The 26,845-nt window shown below is 45.1% G+C and overlaps 1 protein-coding gene across 1 annotated transcript in view; it reads left to right on the top strand.

The window, feature by feature from the left end:
• Positions 1-26,845, top strand: part of CYP19A1 (cytochrome P450 family 19 subfamily A member 1) — a 332,239-nt gene that overhangs the window by 247,890 nt on the left and 57,504 nt on the right. The window contains exons 4-6 of the mRNA XM_069625283.1: positions 12,506-12,660; positions 18,473-18,649; positions 19,455-19,569. Of these exons, the coding sequence (XP_069481384.1) occupies positions 12,506-12,660; positions 18,473-18,649; positions 19,455-19,569 (447 nt within the window). The remainder of the gene's footprint in view (positions 1-12,505; positions 12,661-18,472; positions 18,650-19,454; positions 19,570-26,845) is intronic.

The raw sequence follows: 26,845 nt of genomic DNA on the forward strand, positions 1-26,845 counted from the left end.
TTTTCCACACAGGAGCCCCGTGGAACTGTACCTGGAACATGGAGGGGCTCTCAGTGCTGTTACTTTCAGAGAGTTGGGGGTGGGAAGCATCCCTTGGTATCTCATCTCACCAAAAACAACTTGTCTCGGGCAGGCCTTCAAGTGCCCACCTGGAAAAACTGTTCGTATTTTTGGAACAGCTCAGGCCTTGAATCAATATGAGTGGTGGTCCCCTGGTTACACTGACTCCTTAATACTGAATTGTCAGAGGCAGGAGAATGGGCTGCATTAACACGGGGCGTGTCCTCCCCACCCCCCCTCACCCCTGCTTATGTATCCCCACTCACTGATCTTCCAAACGGCGGAGTCGAGCGAAAAACTGCCAACAGCAGGCTTCCTACTTGTGGTGATAACCAACATCATGAACGCTGGCTATACATAGTGGGAAGTACTGAGTGCCTGGCAGTAGCCCCTACCCGCCACTAGGTGGTCTGTTTGCCCCAATTACATAATATGGGCCATGATGACCAGGCAAAAGAGCTACTATTAGTGAGGAATAGGCAACCGAAGTGAGATCGCAGAGGCACAATGTTGTAATGTGCTTACTAGCTGAGTGGATGACATCACTGCTGAATGGAATGTAGTGATGTCAGTGTGAGTGGAGTGTTGGTGTGTGAAGGTTCTAAGCTGAGCAGTTGGAGTTATGCTGACTAGGAAGGACATGCCAATGTTTTGTTCCTGGGATTGAACTACAATAAATCTACTTAATAACTTACCTGCTGGCTCGGGTGTTCATCAGCTTCCAAGTTATTACACTGGCGACAAGGATGGGATCCTGTCGTGGAGGGGGCAGTCCAGAACCAGGAAACATTGCCCTCCATTGAATCCATGTCCTTGAGGAAGTTCAGCAGGTTTAGGGGCCCCAGTTGTTGGACTAGGCTGATTCCTTCTTCAGCAGGCCTGCGGTGCTGAATTGAGGTCCTAGTCGGCACACAGTCCGTGTGCAGTGTTAACAGCAACAGCTGTTCCAGTGTGGGCCGCCTGTCCCAGTTACCGGGTGGTTCTGGGAACGGTAATTTATCGGCACACAGTTCGGTGTGCAGTGATCTGAGGAGTGTCTGTCGCCAACAAGCTGCCGGGTGGAGTTTGTGGTAGGCAGATCCTCAACTGGTCTTAGCCTGGCCAGTGCCTGGAGTCGTACGGCACACAGGTCGGTGTGCGGAGCCGTGAGGAGTTGTTGTTCTGGCTCCAGACATCCTGTTCAGAGCCCCCGCACCTTCAAAACCTGAGGTGAGCTGCTCGAACGTGGCTGGTGCCAGCACGGGAGTCTCGGAGAGGGAGGCGGCTTCTGCTTTCCAGCATGGTGAGGAGCGAGCGGTTCCCGAGCGGCATCTGAGCGCCGCGATTAACTCCTGGGATCCCAGCGCCCAGTGACAGAGTTGCCAGGAGAGCTTTTGGGCAGAGACGCATAGTGCGCGGGTCCGGATCCAGCTTTCGGCTGTCGCGAGTGGTCCGCGGCGGTGGTCCAAGGAGAGAGAGTCCGGAGGAGGCGTGCTGGGCAGTGGATTTCCATGGAATCGTGGCCATTCGTGCGAGGCAGTGTTGTTGCTTCGCCGGCAGCTCGGGTGAAGTGATGACGTGGCCTTTTTGTGGGCCTGCGTTCCAGCAAAGGAAGATGGAACGCGTGCGTTTGGTTGGATGGAGCGTCGTACGTTCCTCAACGGTGACGTTGCCTGGGTCTCTGCGTGCGTTCCAGCGTGGTCAGCTGGAGCGCAGGGAAGCATTTTGTTTCGTCGACTGTGCGCGGTGTGGAGACATGGCAGTAACACATCATGGACGATGCGGTTCATCAGTGAGGCGCACTTACCTGCATGGGCGAACGTTGCTTGAAGCTGCAGGTTTGACTTTAGTGCGGCATTTACGTTATATTCATGCAGGATTGTCAGGGCAGGTATAGGGAATTGCCTGTGCCCTGTGACTCGAGATGGTGCTGCGCAGGCTGTAAACAGTCTAGATATCTTAGTGAATTGTTGTATCATTGTGCTGGCTATGTTGGTTCGTAGTGTGTAGTGTGTGAGCGTGTGCATGGGCCCGTGTGAGTGAGTGAATGCGCGCGCTAAGAGTTGTGTATGGCTGGGTGTTGAGGATGAATAAAGAAATTGCAATTTGTGTGCTAATTAGTAGTTGAGTGTGTTCCTGCAGTATATTGCATTAAATTGCATATGTTGTCACTCATCCAATGATTCTTTGCAGGTGGAACTGTTCATTACTTAAAATGTTTTCTTGCAGGTTGTATTTCCATTATTGGGGGTACGGACTCGTGGGTGGGGGCACTTGCGGGTTGAATTGCTTTGTGAACAGCATTGTTTATCCTGTGCTGTGTGTATTTATATGCGCCTACAGCTATCCTTTACCAATAATTACGTGATATAATGCATTTTTACACATCATTTTGTATTTAAAATGTGTGCAATGTTTTGCGTGTATGCCAACCATCCGGTTTAGGGGTTTGCATTGGTGCGTGAGGTGAACGTTGCGTTGTGTGGGAGTGGTTGGTTATTGAGGTGTTCTGCTGGGGTGCAGCAGGTGAGGCTGGACCTGGGGTCCATGATGAGTGGTGAGGGCTGCGTGTTGCAGTTTGGCTGGACCAGGGGTCCACGGTGTGAAGTGTGCTGCGTTTTGCGTTGGGAGTAGGCTGGACCAGGGGTCCACGGTATGTGGTAGGTGTGCTGCGGGTGGCAGTAGGCTGGACCTGGGGTCCAAGGTATGTAATAGGTGTGCTGCGGGAGGCAGTAGGCTGGACTTGGGGTCCAAGGTGTGGTAGGTGCTGCAGATGGCAGTAGGCTGGAGCAGGGGTCCACGGTATGTGGTAGGTGTGCTGCGGGTGGCAGTAGGCTGGACCATGGGTCTGTGGTGGTTACTGTGTGTTTGGTGCGTGACTGGTTCAGGTGGTTGGTCGTGGTGTTGTGGTATCCTTAGGGGTGCTGTGGTGAACTGTTCCGTTGTTGTGCTTGTTGTTGCTCTGTTGAGCTGTGTGGAGTGTGCCCGGGGGTGGCAGCCCTGGTGTCCTAGGGGGCAGACTAGGACGGGAGGATGTTTGTGCACTGAGGGTTGAGGAGTGTTAGGTAGTTATCTATTGGGGACGCTGGTCGTGGCAGGACCTAGGTTCTAAGGGGCAGCTTGGAACAGGTGGAGGTGCGTAGTTTTTATTTTGTTTCTAGAAGGTTGTCCAGTTCTGTTTTTGGAAGGAGTGAGCCCTTTGTAGAATGCGTTGGGTTCCTCTCTGTTTGTTATAAAGGGAGGAGTGGAAGTGGTGTAGAGTTGGGCGTAGGACTTGGTATAAGGGTTTGGTAGACACTTACGTGTCAAGTTGCCCAACGTGTTGGCACAGTGTTAGTATCTTGGGGGTGCCATGTAGGTTTTATTGGGTTCTTACTCCTTTGGTGGAGCACTTTCCTGTTCCTTGGTGTGTCGGGGTTTTGGTGTTCTCTGGGGGCAGTTTCTTGTCACCAGTGGTGTAACTAGTTGGAGCATTACGTGCTGGCCACACGTATATGCAGGGGTTTTTGTCTGGTGATGGTTTAGGTGTGATCATTATCTGTTTCCAACAAAGTAAAGGAGGGAGAAGTGTTGTAATGTGCTTACTAGCTGAGTGGATGACATCACTGCTGAATGGAATGTAGTGATGTCAGTGTGAGTGGAGTGTTGGTGTGTGAAGGTTCTAAGCTGAGCAGTTGGAGTTATGCTGACTAGGAAGGACATGCCAATGTTTTGTTCCTGGGATTGAACTACAATAAATCTACTTAATAACTTACCTGCTGGCTCGGGTGTTCATCAGCTTCCAAGTTATTACACACAACCTTACAGTAGGTTTTATGCATCCGACCCTAGAATAACGCTTTATTATAAGGGCCTGTCAAATGTGAGCACGAGAGGGAAAGGTGTTGCATCAGTGGTCTTTAGCTGGATGAGTGGAAGAGTAGTGGTGTGAACCACTCATACTAGAGTGTCTGGAGTGTGCACCTGACACTAATGTAGACACGAGGGCTTGGAAATGCGCAGGAGACCTTTGAGGATAAGGTAATCTGCACATTTGTAAAGATGCGCAAATGAAAAAAGCACATTTCCTGTACTTTAAGAAAAATATATATTTAATTGGGCATTTGTGTGGCACCTAATGAGAGGTGTTTCCAGGCACTACAAGACAAGATGAGGGACTGGGGACACATGGGAATCAAAAAGTTGAACAACAGAAAACGATTATATTGGCCTTGTGACAATCCTACCGGGCAAGTGCGTGATAAGGTGAAGAATGAAAGGGAGTTGCGGTAGAGGGAGAAGTGTAGGAGTGGGGTACCACCAGGGAGGGGGAGGGTAAGTGCTGGGTGGCCCAAGGCGGTAAGTGTCAAGGGAAGGGGGGGAGGGTGAATGCGGTGGGAAGGGAGGACCAGGTTGGGCTACTCCAGGAAAGGGAGCACAAGGGCAAGTGCTGGCAAATGATACTGGGGGGACTTGGTAGGGGTGTTGTCTGGCCTCTGTATGACTAGGAGAGGACCAGGCCCAAGTCACATTTGGTAGATAGAAAGTTTAGCACAGGAGTGGGAGAGGGAAGGAAGAGGAGAAAAGGAAAGTCTTGAGAAGTTTCCGGAACTTAAGAAGATCTGGTTCAAGTCTGAGGGGGCAGGGAGGCCGTTCAAGAGGGAGGAGTCTGCCTAGGAAAGGAATCTATCTCCTACTCTCTGCTTGGAGAAACATTTGAAACGCAGAGAGTTGGAGCCAGAGGACTGAAGGATTCTGGCCGGGAGGTATTTTGTGAGGGAAGCTGGATGTGAAGAGACCCCAGTCTCCAGACAGCCTTGTGGATGATGCAAAGGGTCTTGAATTTGATCCTTGTGGTCACCGGAAGCTGGTGGAGAGATTTGAGGGCTGGAGAGATACAGTCCCGGACCTGAGGCCAAGGATAAGTCTTCCAGTTCTATTCTGGATTAATTGAAGGGGACGATGGGAGGAAAAAGGCAGGTTGAGGAAGAGGTTATTGCAGTAGTCAAGCCTAGAGAGAACCAGGGCTCTGGAGTTATTGGGCTTCTGGGAGAAGGTGAGGAAATGTAGAATGCCCCTGAGGAGATGAAACTGAAAATTGGACTTCTTGGCAAGGTCCATGATGTGTGGAGAGAAAGAGAGAGAGGAGTCAAAGATGATCATGGATTTTTGCCTCACAATGGGTGAGGGGGGGAAGACCCAAGGAGTCTGGCCAGAGAGTTTTGGGGGAAAACAAGGGGAAGGCGTCCCAATGAGAAGGATCTCTGCCTCACTTGCATTAAGGCAGAGATAGATCATTAGCAGAGCACCATGCCTGAATAGCATTCAGGCAGTCAGGTATGAGGGAGGATGGGTAGGAGGTAGGGGAAGGCAGCTTGAAAGAGGGCTGTGTGTCATCTGCATAACACTGGAAATGTGGGGAGAAAGTGGAGATCAGTTGTGTCAAAGGGGCCAAGCAGATGTTGATAGAATAGAGCCCTGTGGGACGCCACATGTAGAGAGTGAGGTGGTACAGAGAAAGGACCCATTTGCACTTGAGAAGGTCTGTTAGTCAGGAAGGAGGTTAGCCACGCCAGTGCCCTGTCCGTGATGCCTAGGGTATCATGGAGACAGTTTATGAGGATGGAGTAGTTGACTGTGTCAAAAGCAGAAGAAACATTGAGGAGGATCAGAATAGAGGGAGTGTTAGAGTCCAAGATAGAGAGTAGGTCATCACAGGTGTTCAGGAGAGAGGTTACCATGCCCCTTTTCATTGTGAAGGGGTAGTTGGGGAATAACCAGTTCCTCCATGAGTTTGCCCAAAAAAGGGGTGATAGAGATAGGGCAATAGGTAGTCGGGCAAGAATGGTCAGCAGATAGCTTTTTTAGGAGAGGGTGCACAAGAGAGTGCAATCATTCATTTTCCACAGGCTCCTTCCTTCAACCAGAGGCTGGCCAAGTCTGGAGCAAGGCTGAGTTAATTTCTTAGCATCTGCCCCCAAGCTGTTTTATCGACTTGCTCATAAAATGACTTACCCTTCCAGGCAAGGGCCTGGATAAAAGCTGCACAATGCCATGTTGCGTGTTCAGTTCTTCTGATCCTACTTGCCAGCTAGTAGTCAAATGCCTCACAGTTAAGAATTGCTGGTGTTTCTATCTCTAGTCAGATTGGCCTAGGAAGTTGAATCCGAGAAATCAAGCTGGTTACGGGGAAAATCTGCACAGTTATCTCATTCTGCAGTGAGGTTTTCACTTACAAGGAAATGGCCAATTCTGATAAAACGTTGTATCATAGTTTCCATTCTGTTAGAAGGTTTCCACATTTTATCAAGTTTGCAGTGTTATGCATTACTGTCTGTTTGTGTTCACAATTACACACTGCTGCTTCAAGATTCACATGTTTTCAATGACAGAAAATGTATAGATGAAATGTCTGACAAATGCAGAGTAGCAGAAATTGATACAACTTCAAGTGGATTGTAGAACTGCACTGAGCTTCCCCAGTCTAAGTGCGATGAAAACCATCTGTTCTTTCAGAGGGTGGCATTTTTTCAGTAGCCTTGATTTCTACCTGGGGCCAGATTGCAGAAACTTTGCACCGGTGCAAGTGCAAAGTTGCACGGTATTAACACTAAAACACTGGGACACACTAGAGTTTGGCATATTAAAAGCACTAGGGCAAAAACTGTCCCTACTGCAAAAAATATACATTTTCTATGCATTTCTGCATCAGGACAAACTTTGCACTAATTCTAATACCTTACAGTGGCAGAATTGATGCTTTTAATGGCACATTAGTCTTACTTTTGGTCATTCTCAGCAGAGTTTCCTGGGAATGAATGGGCGTGAATTCTGAACTCCTCTTGCCAAACCTTATGCTGGCACTAATTTTATAATTCGGCAATGTGACCAATAAACCCTGCTGTGTGAGACTCCTGGCCATGGTATAGGCAAGAAGAAGCTCCGACCAGTGGATGCTTTTGCGTGTGTGTGTATGTGTGTGCCCATGTCTGTGTCATGGGTGGCAGGGTCCCTGCTTTTTTTCTAGCTTTATTATCGCACCCCATGTTGTTGCAGGGAATAGCCTCAACCCCAATATCGGGTTCTCCCAGCATTCCCTCTAATATCATAGTTGGGATATGCTATCTGTGTGGTACTATTATGCTATATTACCTTACGCTAGGTTTGGCATGCACTGTTTGTGCTGTGTTGTTGTGCTATGGTGCAATGCTGTTTTGCTTGACCTTACTTTAAAATGCTATTCTATGTTAGGTTTGGTATACTATGCTACTTTATTTTTTGGCAAGTAGTTGTGAAATGTTATTCCATGATGGCTTGTAATACTATCATGTTCATTCAATAAATCATTCATTCGTTTTTTCATGAATCATACATTTCTTTACACAATATCTTCAATAATTATCACAATAGCACAACATTTCATCATGTGAATTTATATTGTTTCATGTTATAGTCAGGTTATGTCAAGTTTCCCAACAGGCATAGGCGGGTGACCTCCATTTGTGCATATTTAAAAGTGCATCCTGTTTGTAGGCGCCAAACAAAGTTTCAGAATCTGTGCCAAACTGTTTTAATCAATTTTGGCAAGTGAGCCATTTTTGCTCCACTGCAAATACAGTTCAATGTAGCACTGGACACTGTCTATAATACAAGTCTAGACGGTGAACTGTCTCCAAAATGAAAAAAATTAAAACAGACCTTGTGCTTTCCTACAATATGTTAAATGTGTATACACTTATAATATTGAACCTAATGCGCTGGGGTTTGTCATAGGATAAAAGACTGGACGCATCTTAAGTAAATGGCTGGTGCGGACACACAGAAAACAGTGCTTTTAAAATATAGGGGGTCATTACGAGATTTGCGGTAGGGGTTAACCGGGCCGGTAGAGCTGCCGGCCCCGTTGACCCCCTACTGCCTCATTACGAGTTCTCACGGGATCCGCTAAGGACGCCTGGTTTTTACCAGGCGTCCTTAGCGGGTCCCACGAGCAGACCAGAATGCTAACAATGGGCCCGTCCTTAACGGGCCCATTGTTAGCATGCTCCCCATTCCCATTGAGCCCTATGGGGGCTCGAATGGGAATGGGGATGGGTTCCTGGAATGGGGAAATACCGGGCCCTCCAAGGTCGGAATGGCCCGGTATTTCCCCATTCCAGGAACCCGGACCTGGTACCAAATAGCGGCATGGCTATCTGCAATGTTGTAATGACCCTCATAGTGTTGATGTCTTGGTCCCATTACACATTGCACACCTGGACGTTGGACAGATTCCACGACAGGGGTGTTGCTAGGTCTGAAAAACATCTGGGGCTATGACAAATGAGGACTGTCGGGACTCGGGGGCTAAATAGCCTTTCGGTTATAACCCCTGAGCTTCTATCCGGGGCTACTGCCAAAAGACCCGGTGCTATTGACCCCCCACCACCCAGGCTCCCCAGCGACGCCTCTGTTCCGCCATATGTTCAGAATCCTTTTAAATACATGCTCATATTAGCATTTGTGCGTACCATGTACAACTATTATTATGAAAGGGGGGCTTCCAGATGTGGCACTCCATCGAAGCATTCACGCTGCACATGTGGAGATGCACCCCGTGGAGGGAAGTGTGTGTCTGGGCCGTAATGTGTCTCGCTCTTGGAGCCCGTACGCATTGTACAATTGAGTGGGGGATCCTGGACTGTGGCCAATCGTGAGCAAATCCTGCTGTGATTCTCACAGTCAGAGAGCGGACATTGTTCACATGATACAGAGAAATCTGCTTTTTTTGGGTAAAATCTTTAAAAAGAAATTTAAGGAGAAATGCACATTTTCACATCTTGCGGACCTTAACTGCATTTCTCCATAATAACTATTTGGATCTAAGTGATTACTGAACGACACCTGAAAATGTGGGGGGGAGCCTGTCTGCACCCCTCTACTCCCTGACACATTCATTATTTACTGGACACGTCCCCCACATATATATGTGGTGAAATGCGGATGTCAAAAATTGACATTTTCGACTGTTGCAGTAACATTGGCGCAGTAATTGTATGATCCTTAAATATTTTATATGCAGCTAGTCAAAAGGTCAACGGATCGCATTGTACAACCACTGGGCGGTAGCCATGCCTTTACGGCACCACCTCCCGCGATTGGGCAATAACCGGCATATTACGAGATGAGTGAGCCGGTAATTGCCCACTCGTGGGAGGTGGTAATGCCGGGCCCCCGATGGGGGTGGGGAGCATGGATGCGCCGGCACGTTAATAACGGTGCTGGCAGCATTACGAGTTATGCTCGTGGATGCCGCACAGCTCGCCAGGTAAGACCTGGCGGGCTGTCAGGAACCCACGAGCAGACCTCGGAATGCGGCGGCCCGGTATGAATGGTGCCTTACCGGCACCGCTCATACCACGGCCGCCAGCCTTATAATGAGGCCCATTGTCTCTAGAGCTCTGGTTCTCTCTAGGCTGGACTACTGCAAAAGCCTCTTTCTAAATCTGCCTGCTTATACTCTCCGCCCTCTACAACTCATCTGGAACAGGACTGCAAGATTTGTCCTTAGCCTCAAGCCCAGGGATCGTATCTCTCCAGCTCTGAAATCTCTGCACTGGCTCCCAGTTGCTGCACAGATTAAGTTCAAGACCCTCTGCATTTTCCACAATGCCTTCTGGGGCCTGGGTCCTCAAATACCTTCCTATTCGAGCTCTTTGGTCCTCCACTTCCAACTTCCTCAGGGTCAGTCGCTTCTCCAAGCTAAAATTTGGTGGTAGATCTCTTTCTTCAACTGGGGCCTCCCTCTGGAGCCGCCTCCCTGCCTCTCTGAAAGTTTAGGAGAACCATCTCAGGTTCTGGAAGCACCTCAAGATCTTCCTCTTTGCTTCTGTCTTCTCTCTTCCTCTCCCCTGCTGATTTGCTGTCTGATACTGCGTTGGTCACCTGGCCACCCTCTGATTTCAGGCCTCGGTCCCTGCCCGCCCAGTTGCACACCCGCACTGCCTCCCCGGCAACCCTTGCAGTTGGGTCTGTATCTGTAACCCTACAGTCCCCCTACCTGCACTTTTGGATACCTACTGTCTGCACTTACCCTTGCACCTGCCACCTGCCACCTGCTTGCCGCACTTCTTGTTATTGTTTGATCCCATGCACAGCACTGCCCCCTCCCCTTTCCCCTGCATTTGCACAATCTCAATGTCACCTGGCCTAGTAAGATCGTTGTCTCTGTCCTCCCTCTGTTCCCGCTTCCTTGCCTCGTCGGGCCTTGAAACACTTGTGTATAGGCGTGTTACAAATGCCATATCATATCATGTAATGTTTCTGGATCCCATATTGCTCCTGGTTGACTTGGCATTTCCCTATGCTTGAAACAATACAAAAGCCTGTGGCCCATTACATATTTTTCCATTTGCTCTGCTGGAGTGTGCACGCGCACTCGTGCTATGGACGCCTAGTCTTGCAATCACGTGTAAATATTGACTAAGGGGTGTCAAACTCCCATACAACAATTTCCTATTGATTTTCCTATAAGGATCTTTTCATAATCTTAAGATCTTACATACATTCTACTTCAAACTTATCAGAATTCATTAAGTATTTGGCTGCCATATACATTTTTATAAAACCCTTAATGGTGTTCCCAAAATCCCACTAGTTTCTCACAAGTTTTCATAAGCTATTTATAAGAACATTATGGGCCTCATTACGACCCAGGCGGTAAGTTACCGCCTGGGCCGTGACTTTACCACCATGGCGTAAACTACGTTTACGCCATGGTGGTTGGCGGACTTACCGCCCCATTCCGAGGTCGGCGGGGCGGTAAGTCCCCAATCCCCATTTACCCTTCCCCATTCCCATTTTTGCCCCATAGGGCATAATGGGAGTGGGGAAGGCGTTAATTACGCCACCGTAAATTACGGTGGCGTAATTAACTCCATGGTCCCTTAGCGCCATGGATTTTAACACCTGCTAAAAGCAGGTGTTAAAAGCGCCATGGCGCTAAGGGACCTCGTAATTGGCGGTAAGGGGTCGGCGCAGCTAACGCTGGCGTTAACCCCTTACCGCCAGGGTCGTAATGAGGCCCTATAAGTCATTTTTGTTAGGCCTCACCTGGATCCTCCTGGACTTCAAGTGGGGGATAAAGCCAGAGAAGCATCCTCAATGGCACAGAGAGCACATGCATGCAAATGAGTGTATACCCCTTTAAGAATGTGATGGTGTAGGGTCGCCACCAGCTAATTTTCTATGCCGGAAGGACCCCCTGTGTAATTGACGTTGACTTAAGTGGTAAGTGACCAACTATTGGGATTTGAGTCACCACTATATTTATGCAGCACCAGGGACCTTAACCTGCCTGAACCGGCTCATGCCTCCCCATCATCCCCGGAAACTGACTTGACGCACCTGTGCTCCTGCATTCCCCATAGTTACCTTTGTGCAGTGCTCCACTGCTTCATAGCTGGGTTTGCATTATATGAATTCTGCACATGCACATTTCAGGAGCTGCCCCATCTATCAAGGGCAACATTATTTGGGAATATTAGATTACTGGATGATTTTGTTGTCCGTGTTGTGGTGTTGTTTTTTGATAATTGTGGGTGGCTGTTTAGAACGCAATGGTGCCGGAATAAAAGGGGGTGCATTTTGGGAGTGATGGGTCCGAATCTCACAAATGCTGCATCCCAGTAAGGAAATCCAAGTGCTCTGCTATTTTTTATGGTATCTCTGCGCCTCCTGCTCCGAAACATGTTTGCTGACTAGTTTCCTTATGGGCAATGCATCATTCCGTGGCACCGGTTGGGCTGGAGCTTTGGGCATAGTGTAGTCGCCCCGGCTTTGAGTAAAGACCTCTGTCAGTCTGTTTAGTGTTGGGGCATGTGACAAGAAGAGCCATAGAGAACCTTAGCAAGAAAGGTGAGATTTCTGTCAATGCATGTCTTGTTCCCTGGTGAGCAGAGGAGAACAAAACGACTGCAAACCGTCTCCAGACAGGCCTCCCTCTCTCCTTTAAAGTGCATCACACACATTGATAATCTCTGTAACTTTCCAAGCAAAACTGGGTCCGGCTTTCCAACTCTAACCAGTGCGCCCCGTCTGTAAACACCTGTCTCTCCTACCTCCTTACTCGTCACAGTGTAAATGTTTTAGAATATCCTAATAATTGTATCCCTAGTATTGTATCTGGTTACCCTACCCTCTTGTATCTGAATCCCAGCTAGATTTGTGCTATACAAAACCCAACGCATACATACCTACATAGGTGCCTACATACATGCACACATGATCAAATACATGAAATCATGCCTACATACATGCACACCTGCACAACAGCTCTACACATTCTTTGCCTGGTGATTCCAATTCTGCAATTACGAAGCACCCAGACTTATTTTGGTGTTTTTTTGTGAATATGTATTATTTGCTCGAAGGGCAGGTGCTTCAAACCTAAACTGTGGTGTGCTGCTGACGCGTTCCAAGTAGACTTTGACATTTGGATTTTTTCCAGATCCTCGGCTACGTTCCACATTATGAAACATGGACACTACACTTCGAGGTTTGGGAGTAAACTCGGCCTGCAGTGCGTCGGGATGGACGAAAATGGGATTATTTTCAACAGCAACCCATCTCTTTGGAAAAAGATCAGGCCCTTTTTCAACAAAGGTAATATGTTTACATAACGGCGTTATAGTCAACGTTAGCCGTCACAGTTGATAACTGACTTAGCTGTTGTAAAAATGAGACTTTTCAAAGATCCGGGCACTGGGAATATGCACAAGAACTAGCTCGTGGGGTTCCCATGTGTGCAGAACATAAAGCCTGCAGCGGCAAAGCCTTATGCAAAGATACGACTGGTAAAAATATCGGGAGGCATCCTTCAACTATTGTTTCAGTCTTGCTTTTGTATGCAAAACACATCCTACACGTGCATAAACAATACATCTCCTGTTGTATTTTAATGTGCAGTAGATAGAAAAGTACAGTTACAATGGCTACAGGAAATTAAAAAGAACAGTCAATGAAAGTATGAAATACGATCTGATTGGATTTATTAGTAACGCGCATATCCTGACGGAAATGAAACAGGCAAACCTGAATTTACGTGCCGACGTAATATGCACGTGCTGTCAAAAATTCTCATAACTTAGTAACAGAAGGGACAGCCCTAGAGAGGGACAGGACTATGGGCTTTCTAATTATAAACACAGGGGTGGGGGGCGGCGTCCTTCCCTTAATTCATATTGTTCATGTTTCATTTAAAGAAACAGTATAATGTCTTAGTCACATACTGTACACATTAGCTTAGCTTAAGTGCACCAGGCATATCATTTGCAACATTCAAGAGCAAAAAACACAGTTACAACATTCAGAACCACACACCATTTATTAATTTGCTGTTCTTTTTTTGTTTTTCTTTTCTTCAAGTCATTTTTTCTTAATTTCTTATTATTTTTCAAAATAATTGCTGCATTTCATTATCATAATGTTTCAAATAAGGAACATAGCAGCAAGATTCTTTTTCAAACTTGAATCTTTTCAGCAAGATCCGTAAACACGTTAGTGAGTAGTGATATTTGTGTTGCACTTTGACCTCCAGTGACTTGTGAGTGTGATCTATTATACACAATCCAATAAGAGTCACAATTAGCAATCTATACAGCTATAGTTGCGATGCCGAACACAAAAGGGTGGCCTAATATTACAAATTCTCATATCTGAAACAACTTTTGTACAGTTGCTAGATTTAAATAGCAAATAGCTGTGAATCTGAAATAGTATATAGATTTTTGGATTCTCAGGATATATTAAATTTGTATAAAATGTTTCCTAAATACTTCAATATTCCCTGCTGTTTGCTCATCTGAATTCACTTATCGGAAGCAAAACAAACCATTATTCTTTGTAGACATTTCTTTTTTCATTAGTTCTTATTTTCCATTATCCAAAAATAAAATTGAATTGTAAGATCATCAGACACTTTATTCAATTTCTTAGAAGTTGTGTAGCTCATTTTCTTGACAGATTTTTTTGAGGTTAGAGTCTAACGATAGGCGTGGTCATAATGAGTCTTCAATTCAAACGTGTTTAATCTGGACCAGAGTACACAATGTACAATAACAGATGCTTATGTTATGTTGAAAGCTTCCAATACATCTACAGAAAAAAGGGGCCTGGCAGCATGAAACCTCACCACTAGTATGAGTTTCCAAAGTTTGATAGAAGCATAGAAACATTCTCACCCTCCTGCTGAAGACACGAGAAAGACCCCAGTGATTTGAAACATGCAAACCAATGTCTCATTAAAGAAGGTCATTGTATGCACATGGGGGAGGTTTCACAAACACCTTTCAACCTAAAGCCATTAAGGCAGCAATGAACACCTAATGTCAAATATATATTTGACAGGCAATCTGTACCTTGAGATGATTTGTTTTGGATTGGTCAATATATGAGCAGAAAAATTATCTAAATTGTTTCAAGCTACTAGGGTGTTCTCTGCCACAACGGAGGATTAACACCTATACCAATGCCAGATAACCCATACACCTTGATGCAGTACAACTCCTCCAAGACCGAATTCCTACTCCTCACCAACAACACCAAACATCGTGACACACAGACCTGGCTATCAACCATGAACTCTCAGGGCTTCATACCCAAGCTCATCTCCAGCGCCAAGTCCTTCGGGTTCAACATTGACAAACACCTCTCCTCCAAGAAATACATAGCTACGAAAACTCAGACAGCTTGGTATCGGCTCTCCCGCCTACGAAAAGTCAAGCCCTTCCTCCCTCCGGACAGCTTTAGATCAACCGTCCAAGCACTGGTCCTATCCCACCTGGATGAAGGCAATGCACTCCTCAAAGGCCTCCCGGCATCCTCCCCATGCCTCATCAAGGGTCTACACAGATACGACCACATCACCCTGGCCCTCATTGACCTTCACTGGCTCCCGCTGCACACACAAATAACCTTCAAGTCTTGCTGCATTATCTATAAGGCAGTCACCCTCAAGTCAACCAGCTACCTCACGAGAGACTCTGCATCTCCGGCGGACAGCGCACCACTAGAAGCTGGGACATGTGCAGACTTGAAATCCGATGCTGCAAAAAGGAAAGGACCAAAAAAAAAGCCTTCTCTGCCTACGCCCCAAGACTATGTAACTTCCTCCCCGTCAGCAACAGACTCACCCCCATGCTCCAACAATTCAGAAAAGAACTCATGACCCACCTGTTCAAGGAGTCTATCCTCCTCAACACCTAGGCCATCACATCGCCCCTCGCTCCTCCTGACTAGCTAGACGCTGCCCGCCCCTCTCCTCCCCGCCAGCCGGTACAGCGGTACCCCTCCTCAGTGCCCCTCTGTGTCCTACCACCTGCTGTGTATCTGTTCTGTTGTTACCACTGAAAAGCACTCTGTTATGCATCTGTAATATTTTACACCTCTGTAAAGTGCATTGTTATATATCTGTATTGGTGTATACCTCTGTAAAGTGCTCCATTGCTTCAATGATAATAATAATATTAATAAATTGTTTGTAGCACCAACAACACAGCACAGGTTTTTGAAAAAACTGACACATATGGTTTACTGACAGATATCTTTTAATTTTAAATATGATTCATATTTTATTTCAGATAAGGCAGTTGTTTATTTGAACTTTGAGTCACGTCTCATACAAAAACAATGCAGATGACTGCTGCTACGATCATCACTCAATACAAATGCATATAATAACAGTCACCACTTTTTACAGGGATGCCATTTGGTCTTCAGAATGAACATTGACCACTGTATTTCTTGTACAATAATGTCACATGCCTACAAACTGTTTACCTGTGTAGCAGAGAAGTGGTAGAGTTACGTTACACGCGCAAAATCCCAGGGGTCAGACTATTGCTTACAAGATGTATGGTCAGTAATTCAGCACATTGTTTTTGATGTGATCAGAATGCAGTTGCCTGTGTACATTCTGTTTTAATTGCCTTAGTGTACTCTCTAAGGTTGAGCATTGTTTGTCGAGAGGCCTCTTTCTACCCCCTCTACTTGCAACATCCGCATGATACCGATCCCAAAATGGCTGCTATTGGATTGATTCAGCCACTGCGAGTGTTGGAGCCCTTGTTAAGTTTTCACACCAACATCTGCATGCATCCTGTGGGAGACATGTTCAAATCCAGGCAAGGACGACCCAGTCCTTTATCCTTCTGAGTTTGATAAATTAAGTGACATTGGACCTCATCAGGGTTTGGATGGAGCGGTAAAAATGCAGCGGTAAAGCTATTACCGCTGCATTACTGCTCCGCCCAATCCCGAGTTTGGGCAAAAAGCTGGAGATTTACCACTGTTACCGCTGGTAGGTAATAATGTCGAGAAGCCCCATAGAGTGCTATGGACACTTAACAAAATGGGGAATAACAGCCTTACCACAACTCGGGATCCGGTGATAATAGTGTCAGATGTAGTTGCAGTAACGCTATTTCCATTGGCAGGATCCAGGCGCAATTACCGCTGTGATACTGCCAAGGCTGTGATGAGGCCCATTAAATTGAGTAATATAAACACCTATTATTGCAGTGCCTTGAACCGGGACAAATCTGGTATGAAGTGCTATATAAATGGAGGATATTATTGCATTGGTTATAACAAACTGCCTACAATGCAACCCATCTACAACAGGGGGGGTCAATCTCAGTCGGTCAGTGGGCCAGTTCTAAGAAATGTACAGGTTAATTATAAAGTGTGACAGCTGGTGGAGTTTTAAAGTGGTGTGGAGCAAATGTTTTACCCTAAATGAGTGTTAGCAAGTGACTTGAACAAGCCTGAAACTACCTAGAAAGGTCGGTGGGGATCCCCAGCACCCCGATTTGAGTATTTTCAAGCAAGGTATCTTTAAGCACTTTCTTTGAAGCAGGTGTGCATGATTACACTGCGCAGCATCACTGAGGTAGACTCCTGAAATCTTCCTGGTGATCGCCCATCACAAGCAGTAGTGATGTCTGTAGGGCATTTTTGTGCATCTTGTTGAGCTAGGGGTACTTGAAATCTTTGTTTTGATACCACACTCTTTTGGGGGTGGCTGTAGAAAAAAGACCACTTGGATTTTGCTTTAAAAAAGCAGCTTTGTAATGCGAAGGTGATTGTTTATTTCCATGTGTTTAATTTGTTGGTTGCATTTTCACACACCACAACATTGTTTACCTTTCTTTTATTTCCCGTTCATTCACCCGGCTTTGCTTTTAATATGGGTGTTGTTTGCAGACCAGACACTGGGCCTCATTACAAGTGTGCCTGTCCGGTAACTACGGTACCGGTAAACTTGCCGGTACCGTAGTTACCACACCGGCAAACTACGAGTTCTGCTCGCGGGTGCCCTCTTGCCTGCCAGGTCTTACCTGGCGGGCGGACCGGCACCCGCGAGCAGAGCATATCGGATGCACCGGCAGCATTTTGAATGGTGCCGGTGCCTCCGGCATCCCCATTCCCATTGTGCCCGATGGGGCTCAAATGGGAATGGGGAGCATTTTTTACCTGTGCCCGGGAATGGGCAAATACCGGGTCTGGCAGGGCCATAATGACCTGGTAATTGCCCATTCCCGAGCGCTGGTTAAATTCGTAAGTTCGGCGGCAGCCTGCCGGTTTTACTGGCAAGGCTACCGCCAAACTTGTAATGAGGCCCACTGTGTCGATACTCGGCTACTTGGGATTCTCACATTAATTAAACTGAAGCCTCTGCAGTTGAAGAGCCTTATCGGTGATATCTGCCAGAGCTCATTCCTCTGCAATGTGCACTGTGTGTGTGGAGGACCATAGGAAGGGGATTGAGGGCTCTGATCTGGCCTGTGGACCTTATGTTTGACACTCATGATCAAAAACCTGAACAATTACCATTTAAAAGGACAAAGATGAAGTGGAATCCAAATGCAAGCCGTTTGCCGCACCCTCCTATTTTGGAGGTTCGCAAGCGGAGGCGGTCCCAAGGTGCAGGGTGCTGATTTGTATTGCTTTACAGAGGTGCAATAAGGCGGAAAAGAGGCCAAGATGATCACAGAGAATGAGCGGAACCACTAGAACCACTGAACACTATAGAAATTGACAGAGGATGGGGGAAGGGATTAACAGTGTGGTGGTATTAGTGTTTCCACGTAAACACATTTTTAAAAATTCTTTACAAAATCTTAAATATCAAAAACCAGCCATATTAGGGAAATTCTTTTTTTGAATTAAATTCACAATTCTGTTTCTTTTTTCATTACCGTAGCAAAATAATTGTGACAAAATGTTTCCATTGGTATTTCATTCATAATCATATTTTTGTTATATCTTATCTGTGCTTTTTACATAGGCGTTGATATGTATGTCCTGTGCCGCAATCGTAGAATCGTTTCCTGGTGGATACATGAGAGTAAAATGTGTAGTAAAGTTGTAAAAGGTCACATGAACTTAAGGTAACTATTCTGTCCAAATATTTCAGCACTATCTGGCCCAGGACTTGCACACACCACAGAAGTGTGCATCAAATCAACTGTAACTTACCTAAATCGACTAAAGGAAGTGACCAGTCAGCATGGACACGTGAACGTGCTGAAACTGATGAGGCTGATTATGCTGCACACCTCAAACAGCCTCTTTCTAAGGATTCCTCTAGACGGTAAATATTCATATCGGCTCCAGTGAACATTGTATTGAATTTCTACTTTTTCAGTCTATGTTAGTGGGATGCCAAAGACAATGAGGTGCACAGATGACTAAAGGTCAGTGCCACTTGCCAAGCAGGACACGCATGGAATTCTCATTGAAGGTGTTGTGATCAATTTTGGGCACCAAGCATGAAAAGAGTTTTCAGGAGGTTTAGATTACAGTGTGAGGCTCACCCCATTTTCCTTAGAGAAAAGGACCCAGTGAGGTTTTGATTATTCTGCATTCCTATTTTAGAGGGCCTTTACAGGATTTGGAAGACCACATGACACAACAATAGAAAGAACTGAGGACCACCGGTTATTGCTGAAGTGGATAAAAGAAATGCATGGCAGCGATGGGTGATCATTTACCAGATCTGCTAGAAATGTCTAAAATAAAGATTCATCTGAGTGGGAATCTGGTGGCAGGAAACAATGTTTCTGATTTCCTTCTTTCTATGCTGCAAGAATGATTACATTTGAACAAACAAGTCGAATGTTTGCTGTCCTTGTAATTAATTGTAAGTAAAATGAAACATACTCAAGTAAGCTAAAGAACATTGGATAGCAATACTATTCTCTTACTTCTTTTATGGACCCACATCAATGTCTCAAAGAGGTGGTTGCTTTATCTGGATCTAATGGTGACCTTTATCAGATAGACTGAATTGAGCCACTCAATGTATCATTGACATATATCATTTATTTTGCATTTACTCGCATACTTTGATGTAGCCTAAGAGCCACACACAATTCTTCCTATTTTTCTTCTTCCAGAAAGTGAAATTGTATTTAAGATCCAGAAGTACTTTGATGCCTGGCAAGCACTTTTATTGAAGCCTGACATATTTTTCAAGATCCCTTGGATGTATAACAAGTATGAAAAGTCAGCGTAAGTATTTAAAGGGTTACAAAAATATTTTGCGTAATTGTGCCATAAACCATAGGAAAAAATGGTAATAGGACATTACCTCATGTGTCGCTCTAAAAGGACAATCCGCGGATTACAATTTGTGATGTTTAAAATAAAGCATACCACAAAAGAAAAATACACATTACATATGCCCAACAGGTGAGATTATATTTCTAGTAATATCCACAGTTTGGGGACAGGAAAAATTAAATTCATTTTGTTACGCGACATGTAGCGATCCCAGAACTCCATGCAATTAGTAGAATCAGCGTTTCAATTCTCATATGCCGACAATCCCTTCTACGCAAATAACTGAAGCTTTCCCATACTATTATTAGGTGAATCACACTTTCCAATGGTTCCTCGTCACAGAATCTGCACAAATGTGCTGATCTGGATATGCCCGTTTGCGGTCCAGTATCTTCCCAAGAATTAACTAGGTTAAATTTCACTTTCAAATACGTCCAAAGAAGGTTGTTTTAAAAAAAAATACAATTTCGACAATTGCCATTTTTTGTAGCAATCCATGTGATCATCTTTTTCATATTTTCCAACCTTAATTGGAATAATGCCCTCCTCTGACTTCCTTTATGGTCACCAAGGGTTCAAGGAAAGTGTCAAATAGGGCTGGGTGAAAGGACGCCCCTGGGTAGCGCCTAAACGCACTGCAACTTCTTTTCTCAGCTTGCAATTGGACAGTATTGCTGCACTTGTATTTGCATACAATGCTTTTACTGCTCTTAGATTACAATGCCCCATACTAACTGTATTCAGGATGTCTTAGAGCCAGGCTTAAAGGATTTTTCAGTGTGATACACATTTATCGCCAAAGTTGTGGATTATGCTTCCTGTTGAACTCGTCAAATCAGGTATCCAGTCATTTTATTGCAAACATTACACAGTGGTACATAACACATCAGACAATAACACTGAAAAACACCAAAAACATTAAATAAATATATAAAGGGAAGTGGGGTAAGGGGTTAAAATGGGTCGAGGTGGGGTGGCGTTATAAGGGTAGAACATCAGGGAGTTTGGGGGCCATCCCACCAAATATTTGTTTTAAAACAATCGGTGCTTTTCTGTGTTTTGCCCACAATAAAATGTACCACTCTGTAATCGTGGTCGTCAAAATCATATATAACCGTCAAATCATATATCACTCTTCCTGGCAAAATTTCTTTCTGGCTGGGGTTTATAGGGCTCCCTGAGTGAGGATTTAGCCTAATTGCTAACTCTTGACATGTATTAAAATGATGTCTATGGGACTCCACTTTATTGGGTCCCTATCAAGTTTAAGGACCCTGTAAATATAAGCCTTATTATATGGGCCAGGTTCCCTTCTGCCACTTACCAACAGATTGAATAATTTAATCAGACATTATAAAAGAAGGTGTAGGAATGCTTGTAAGAATTTGATGGCAACCCACCTGGGCTCATATTTGTGCCATATGTAGAATTTATAAATGCTTGTGAGATCTCCTCAGCTGTCATTTCTGTTCCTCGGCTGTAATTTCTGCTTTCGGCTGCCTAAGCTTCTCAGCTGATCTTATAGGCAGCATAAAATTACACAGGTAAAGCTTTATACCTTTGCTATCCAAGTGTCTTCAAAGTATACATTTGTAAAAGAAATACCCAATTCTTTCGCAATTTCCTGTCTTGATGTACTAAATTTGCCTCCCTTTTCAGCGTTTATCTATGTTTCCTCTTCCAATTTTCTCTGGCCTTTTATGCTGCATCCGCCTTTTCTACTCGCTCAAATATTTGTTGCGGTTTCTCTGTTTGCACAATAGTTTGTCAAAATACAACCTACAAAGTTCCCTTGTAATTTTTCATAGTTCTGCATTATCTTGTGTGGTCTTTCAAGAACCTCTATTCAATGTTAGAATATTTTTACTCAGGTCCTCTTAATCATATTCCCCCGACCCAAGTAAAACTAGCAGTGCTTCCCCTAATAAAGGCTTTGTAAGCATCCCACAGCACTGCTAAATCTGCCTAAGTGATATTAAGCTTGAAGAATGCGTTGGGATTAATTTTGATCATCTCAGTAAAATCTACATCTTTAAGGAGCCTTTTATCTCTTGACCAGGTCTGTGGCTTTGAAGTTCTACATTTAGTTGCTAGCTTGAGGGCAACTGGTGAATGTTCTAAAATGATTCTTGCCGGGTGGGATATGTCCGTAATTACATTCTGTAGTTCCTTGTCAAAAAGCAAGTAGTCAATTCTGGAGATACAATGTTTATCTGAATAGAAGGCATAATCTCTACTATATAGATATATAGCCCTTCTATTTGTTCATTACATTTGAACTTGTCATCACTTCTCTCATTTCTGGACTTCATGTTACTTTACTTATTGTTAGATTTGAATTGAGTACTCCACTAAAGTCTCCTCTGATGATATAAGGTGCTGTATATTCCATTATGTTATCATGCAAGTAAGTGAAACAAGAGATATCTATGGTATTAGGGACGTAGTATTAGACCTATTAGACAATTGTAAATGTTACCTCTCTCTCTAACAGAACTGCTACCCATCTGCCAGCATTGTTACCAACCAGGACAAAGTACTCCTTCAGCCACCCGCAAAAGGAGGCTTCTCCAGTGGTGGTGGCAGTGTGGGGCTAGGGGCGTATGTCTCTCCGCCAGGAGACAGCAACTACAGAACCATTAGCATCAACACGGCTCCACCCCAGGCGTCTGGCCAAGGACTATTTGATTGGTCTGGCCAGTAATGTTTGCGTCACAGCAGACATTAGCAGTGAGATATTTGTTAATTTATAATCCTAAGTGAGGCAGTACACTGTTGCTCAGGCAGAATGGCTACAACTGTCTACCAAGATCATGGGCCTCAGTATGAGTTTGGAGGTAGCCATGCTGTTTTTAGCGGAATGGCTACTTCCAAACTCGGGTCCGGGACCTGCAAAAAGGGACTTACCGGGCCATTCTGACCTTGGAGGGCCCGGTAATTCCCTTTCGCGGGACCCGGACCCGGTACATCCCCATTCCCATTTGAGCCCCCATAGGGCTCAATGGGAATGGGGAGAATGCTAACAACGGACCCGTTAATGACGGACCCGTTGTTAGCATCCTGGCCTGTTAGAGGGTCGCCCTCTGCATGTCTGGTCTGACCAGGCGTGCAGAGCAGGTCCCGCTGCAGAACTCGTAATGTGGCGGCCCGGAATGAACGGTGCCGGTCCCTTACCTTGTAATGAGGCCCCATGTGTTTTTTGCTGTTTTTTAAAAACCAACAAACTGCACTGTTCATCTTGCTCAATACTACAACCTCTCAGTTGCAAGGGAAATCTATGTTCTCAGACTGAAAAACACTGGTTGAGTTCTATAAAGTCTGCTTGGTTTTTTAGGAATTGAACTTTTATACACACCATGCTTGCTAATATGTATAACTGTATCAAGCAATGACTAATAGCAGGTGATGTTAACACTGATGTATAACTCAATAGAGACATTAAAGGCATCTCATGTGGGCTCATGTCCATAATCTGCTCAGCAAGTCCTGGCAACGAGGCTCTATTTTGACTTCATTCTGGCACTTCTGCGTTTACAGTGGGGAACTGACACTAGAAATGAGGTGCAAGAAAAAAAGGACTACATTTGCAATTCACCCCAATCCTTATGCAGGACAACTTGAGAGCTTCGATTCTGCATAATATTTGTATCCAGTTAGTGCATCTATGCAGCACTTTCAGTTGGTTGGCCCTTTGTTTCCATTCCTACAGGGGGTTGGAATATTTGAGAAGGCGGGGTGGAGAACCATGCAGCATTTTTAAATCAAGTCTTAAAAAAAAGGTATTCATTGTAAATCCAGGGACACACCATTGCCAGCCCATACATGTTCGGGGATGCTCATCCTTTCCAGTGATGTCACATCCAGATGTGTCAAAGGTTGTGCTTTATTTCCGAGCCACCTCCACCCAACGCATAAAATCGACAAGCTCACACTCATACACAGAGTACTATGCAGACAACATGGCATAATGTGCAAAACTAGGGATCCAGTGAGAAACCATGTAATCTGAAACCTGGAAAATTGCCAACTCTGCAGACAGAAAACCTGGGTACACAGCCATGCCGCCCCGCCTATGTGGTCCTGGGCAAATCACTCTTCTTCAATGGGTCTTATTTTCTTTGGCTGCGAACATTGGGATCACTGAAACGTGGTCCTGCTAGGTGTGCCCTGCACAGCACGCCCCACCCACACATGGTGTAATATACTACAGTGTTTGCTCCATATACAATATTATTAATAATAATGATGATTTCTTTTAAGTCCATCCCACAGGCAAATTGCCCTTAACTTGTTCATTGCTAAAAGGAACATTAAGTCGTTTCTATGAGGTCATTTGGTGTTATTCGGGGGTCTGCTGCTATTTTAAGTCTCCCCTGGTCCTATGAGTAGACAGTCCAAATCTGCAGGGCAGACCTTTCTTCCGAAAATGCAGATTTCTGATGAGCACAGACTTTCAAAAATTGCCACAGATTTTAGAAATCACCTGCAGATTTTGGGATGTTTGTACAGCTCCAGCCGATTGCCCCACTGTAACTATGTCATCTGTGACTGCCGAAACATTAAGCATTTTTCTGCAGATTTTCACAATGTTTTCGAAGATTTGGACTGTCTCTAGCTGTGAGAATTGAAAAAGAGGGCGAGCCAGGATTTGATTAGTAGGAATAGAGGAACAATGCAAGATAGCTTTGCTGCTGCAGTGTTGCCTGCATGTTGAAAGTACCGGGGTTCTGCGACCAGCTGTGTTTCTGGGTGGTCTGTGACTCAAGCACTGAGATATCGGTAGCCAGAGCCTTGTGTGCCCAGAGTGCTAGGGTGCCTTTGTTGAAATGGTGAATACATGTTGGTGTGAGTGGTATAATGGTGGCAATTTTAGTGTGTTTTGGGAGGGATGTTTAATATCTGGGGGTGGGTGGCTTAGTCAGTGTACGTAATTTTAGGTAGAATTAGAAATTTGGGAATTTGAAACACCTTATCCCTGTCGCCATGCGGACTCCCTAATAATGGTTCACCTTGGAACCAAACTAAACAACAGAGGTAATGGCTGGAAAGTTTAGAATTAATCTTAACCTGGGCAAGACTCCAGACCATTGTTCTTTGCCTGCAAGCCATTACAGAAAGGGGAAAGGCCATATGCAAATCAGGCTTGGTCCTACCCCAAAAGGGGCAGTCCATCTCGAACTGCTTGACCACATCCCTTCTGCACAAGACCACAAGCATCCCCAGACATGTTTCGGCCTTGTTTGGCCTCATCAGTGAGGAGTATCTTGGGTCTCTAGGCCCAGCAGGCACAGGGCCCACGTTTGGGCATACCCGTCCCACTCGGGGTGACTATAGCAAAATGAAAGAGGAATCGAGCCACTGTGAGGAGGGCCGCAGAGCTCCCTGCAGTGGGTGGAAATATTACTGTGGGCAGCAATTAAGTCTAAATCACAGCGGAGCAAAACAAGCAACATTAGGGACCCCCAGGAGCAAACCACTGTGGAGTGAAAGAGCAGTGGGGAACTTCTGGTGTGTACTGCAAAGTTTTGGACAAGGGGCTTGCATGGAGAGTGAGTGCCGACTGTAAAGGGGGTCTGCAAGCATTGTTGCTGCTACTTGTCTCTCCCCTGGCCTTCGGCCTGTGGCAATGACGCCTCTCCCTTCTACCCAGTTTCTGCCTGAGGTGTGGGTGAGATAGGGTAAACTTGTCCTGGTCATGGAAGATAATTGCCTGATCTGCTATCCCCTCTCTTCCCCCTCTATGACAGGTGAGTACATCCTGCTGCTCTCACTGAGGTCTGCTGGAGAATAGGGAAACACTAAAGATAAGTCTGATTACCCCCTTTCCAATGCCCAAACGTTAGAGAGAGACAAGTGTTAACAAACTTAAACAAATACAGTTTGTTGTTATGCTATGTAGAACCCAGTACACGAAATTAGAATCAAAAAACAAGATATTGTATATTGTATAAGATTAAAAATGACATTTATCTGTAATACCCATATTAATTGTGTGTGGGATCCCTGATGCAAACGAAGCAGCAACGAATGTACAGCTTGTTTGGTGCACACTTTTTTGATTATGGTTGTTATGTGCAATATACCCTGTCTGTGTAAAAGGTTTTAGAATATCCTTTTGTAAAAAAGTTTTTGTACTTATGGCACCACGTGCCTTTTTTTAATCATGTACAATATACAATAAATTGTTTTTTGATTCTTCTTTTGTGTACTGGGTTCTACATAGCATAACAACAAACTGTATTTGTTTAAGTTTGTTAACACTTGTCTCTCTCTAACGTTTGGGCATTGGAAGGGGGGTAATCAGACTTATCTTTAGTTTTTCCCTTTCAAATTTAGTTCCCTTTAAATTCTGATCCCCCGAAACCAAAAAAGTGGGAACTTATCTGACTGGAGAATAGGACATGTTTCTACTTGTAGCTCTTTTTGACAGTCCCATCTTAATAAATTACGCAAGGTCAATCCTCTATTGTATTGATAGTATTGTATTGACTGTATCCACTTCATTGGGGATCATTAAACATTTCTCTTGGGAGGATAGCTTAGGGGCAACGTGCTCGCCTTGGAAGCAAGACAACACGGAGAAACACAGCACTGGGTATTAAGTGTGTTATAAATAACCTATCATAACCATATTTCACAAACACAAGTGGACAGGCTACCCTTCCCTCCTGCGCAAGTATTTAGCAAGTTATGGAATATGTCGCAGAAAGAATTCAGTTACTGCAAAATGGATCCATTTTAAACAAAACATTTCAATGTTTTAAACACTACAACAAATGTAATACACCATAACAAACAAAATACAAAAAGTGCAAACCATAGTTTGATGTGGGGTTAGTTTTCAAAGTGCCGCTTGTGCCATACAGTACATTTTTCAAGGGTTGATTTTTGTTTTTCACCCATTGTTTACTTTTTCATAAACAGGAGTATGATTGCCCGTCCACCATCATTAGGATGAATACAGATATTACCAATTAGTACCCGGCGAGGGGGTTGGGGGCCTCCCAGCCTATGGGGAGGCTCAGAATGCGGGCATTATCACATGATAATCCCGCTGCCCTGAGCCTCCTCACGGCTGTTGGCCGCCATCACCTTCGCCGGGGAATCAGGTAAGTCTTCTCCCACGCCACCCCCTTACCCCTCCACAGAATTCCCCTCCCACCCCCACTTACCTTTTTTGTCCATTTCAGGGGCAGACGCGCTGGGAACACTTCAGTCCCCAGCG

Source organism: Ambystoma mexicanum, chromosome 11, assembly GCF_040938575.1.
Source record: "Ambystoma mexicanum isolate Mex_15411 chromosome 11, UKY_AmexF1_1, whole genome shotgun sequence".
Lineage (NCBI taxonomy): Eukaryota > Metazoa > Chordata > Amphibia > Caudata > Ambystomatidae > Ambystoma > Ambystoma mexicanum.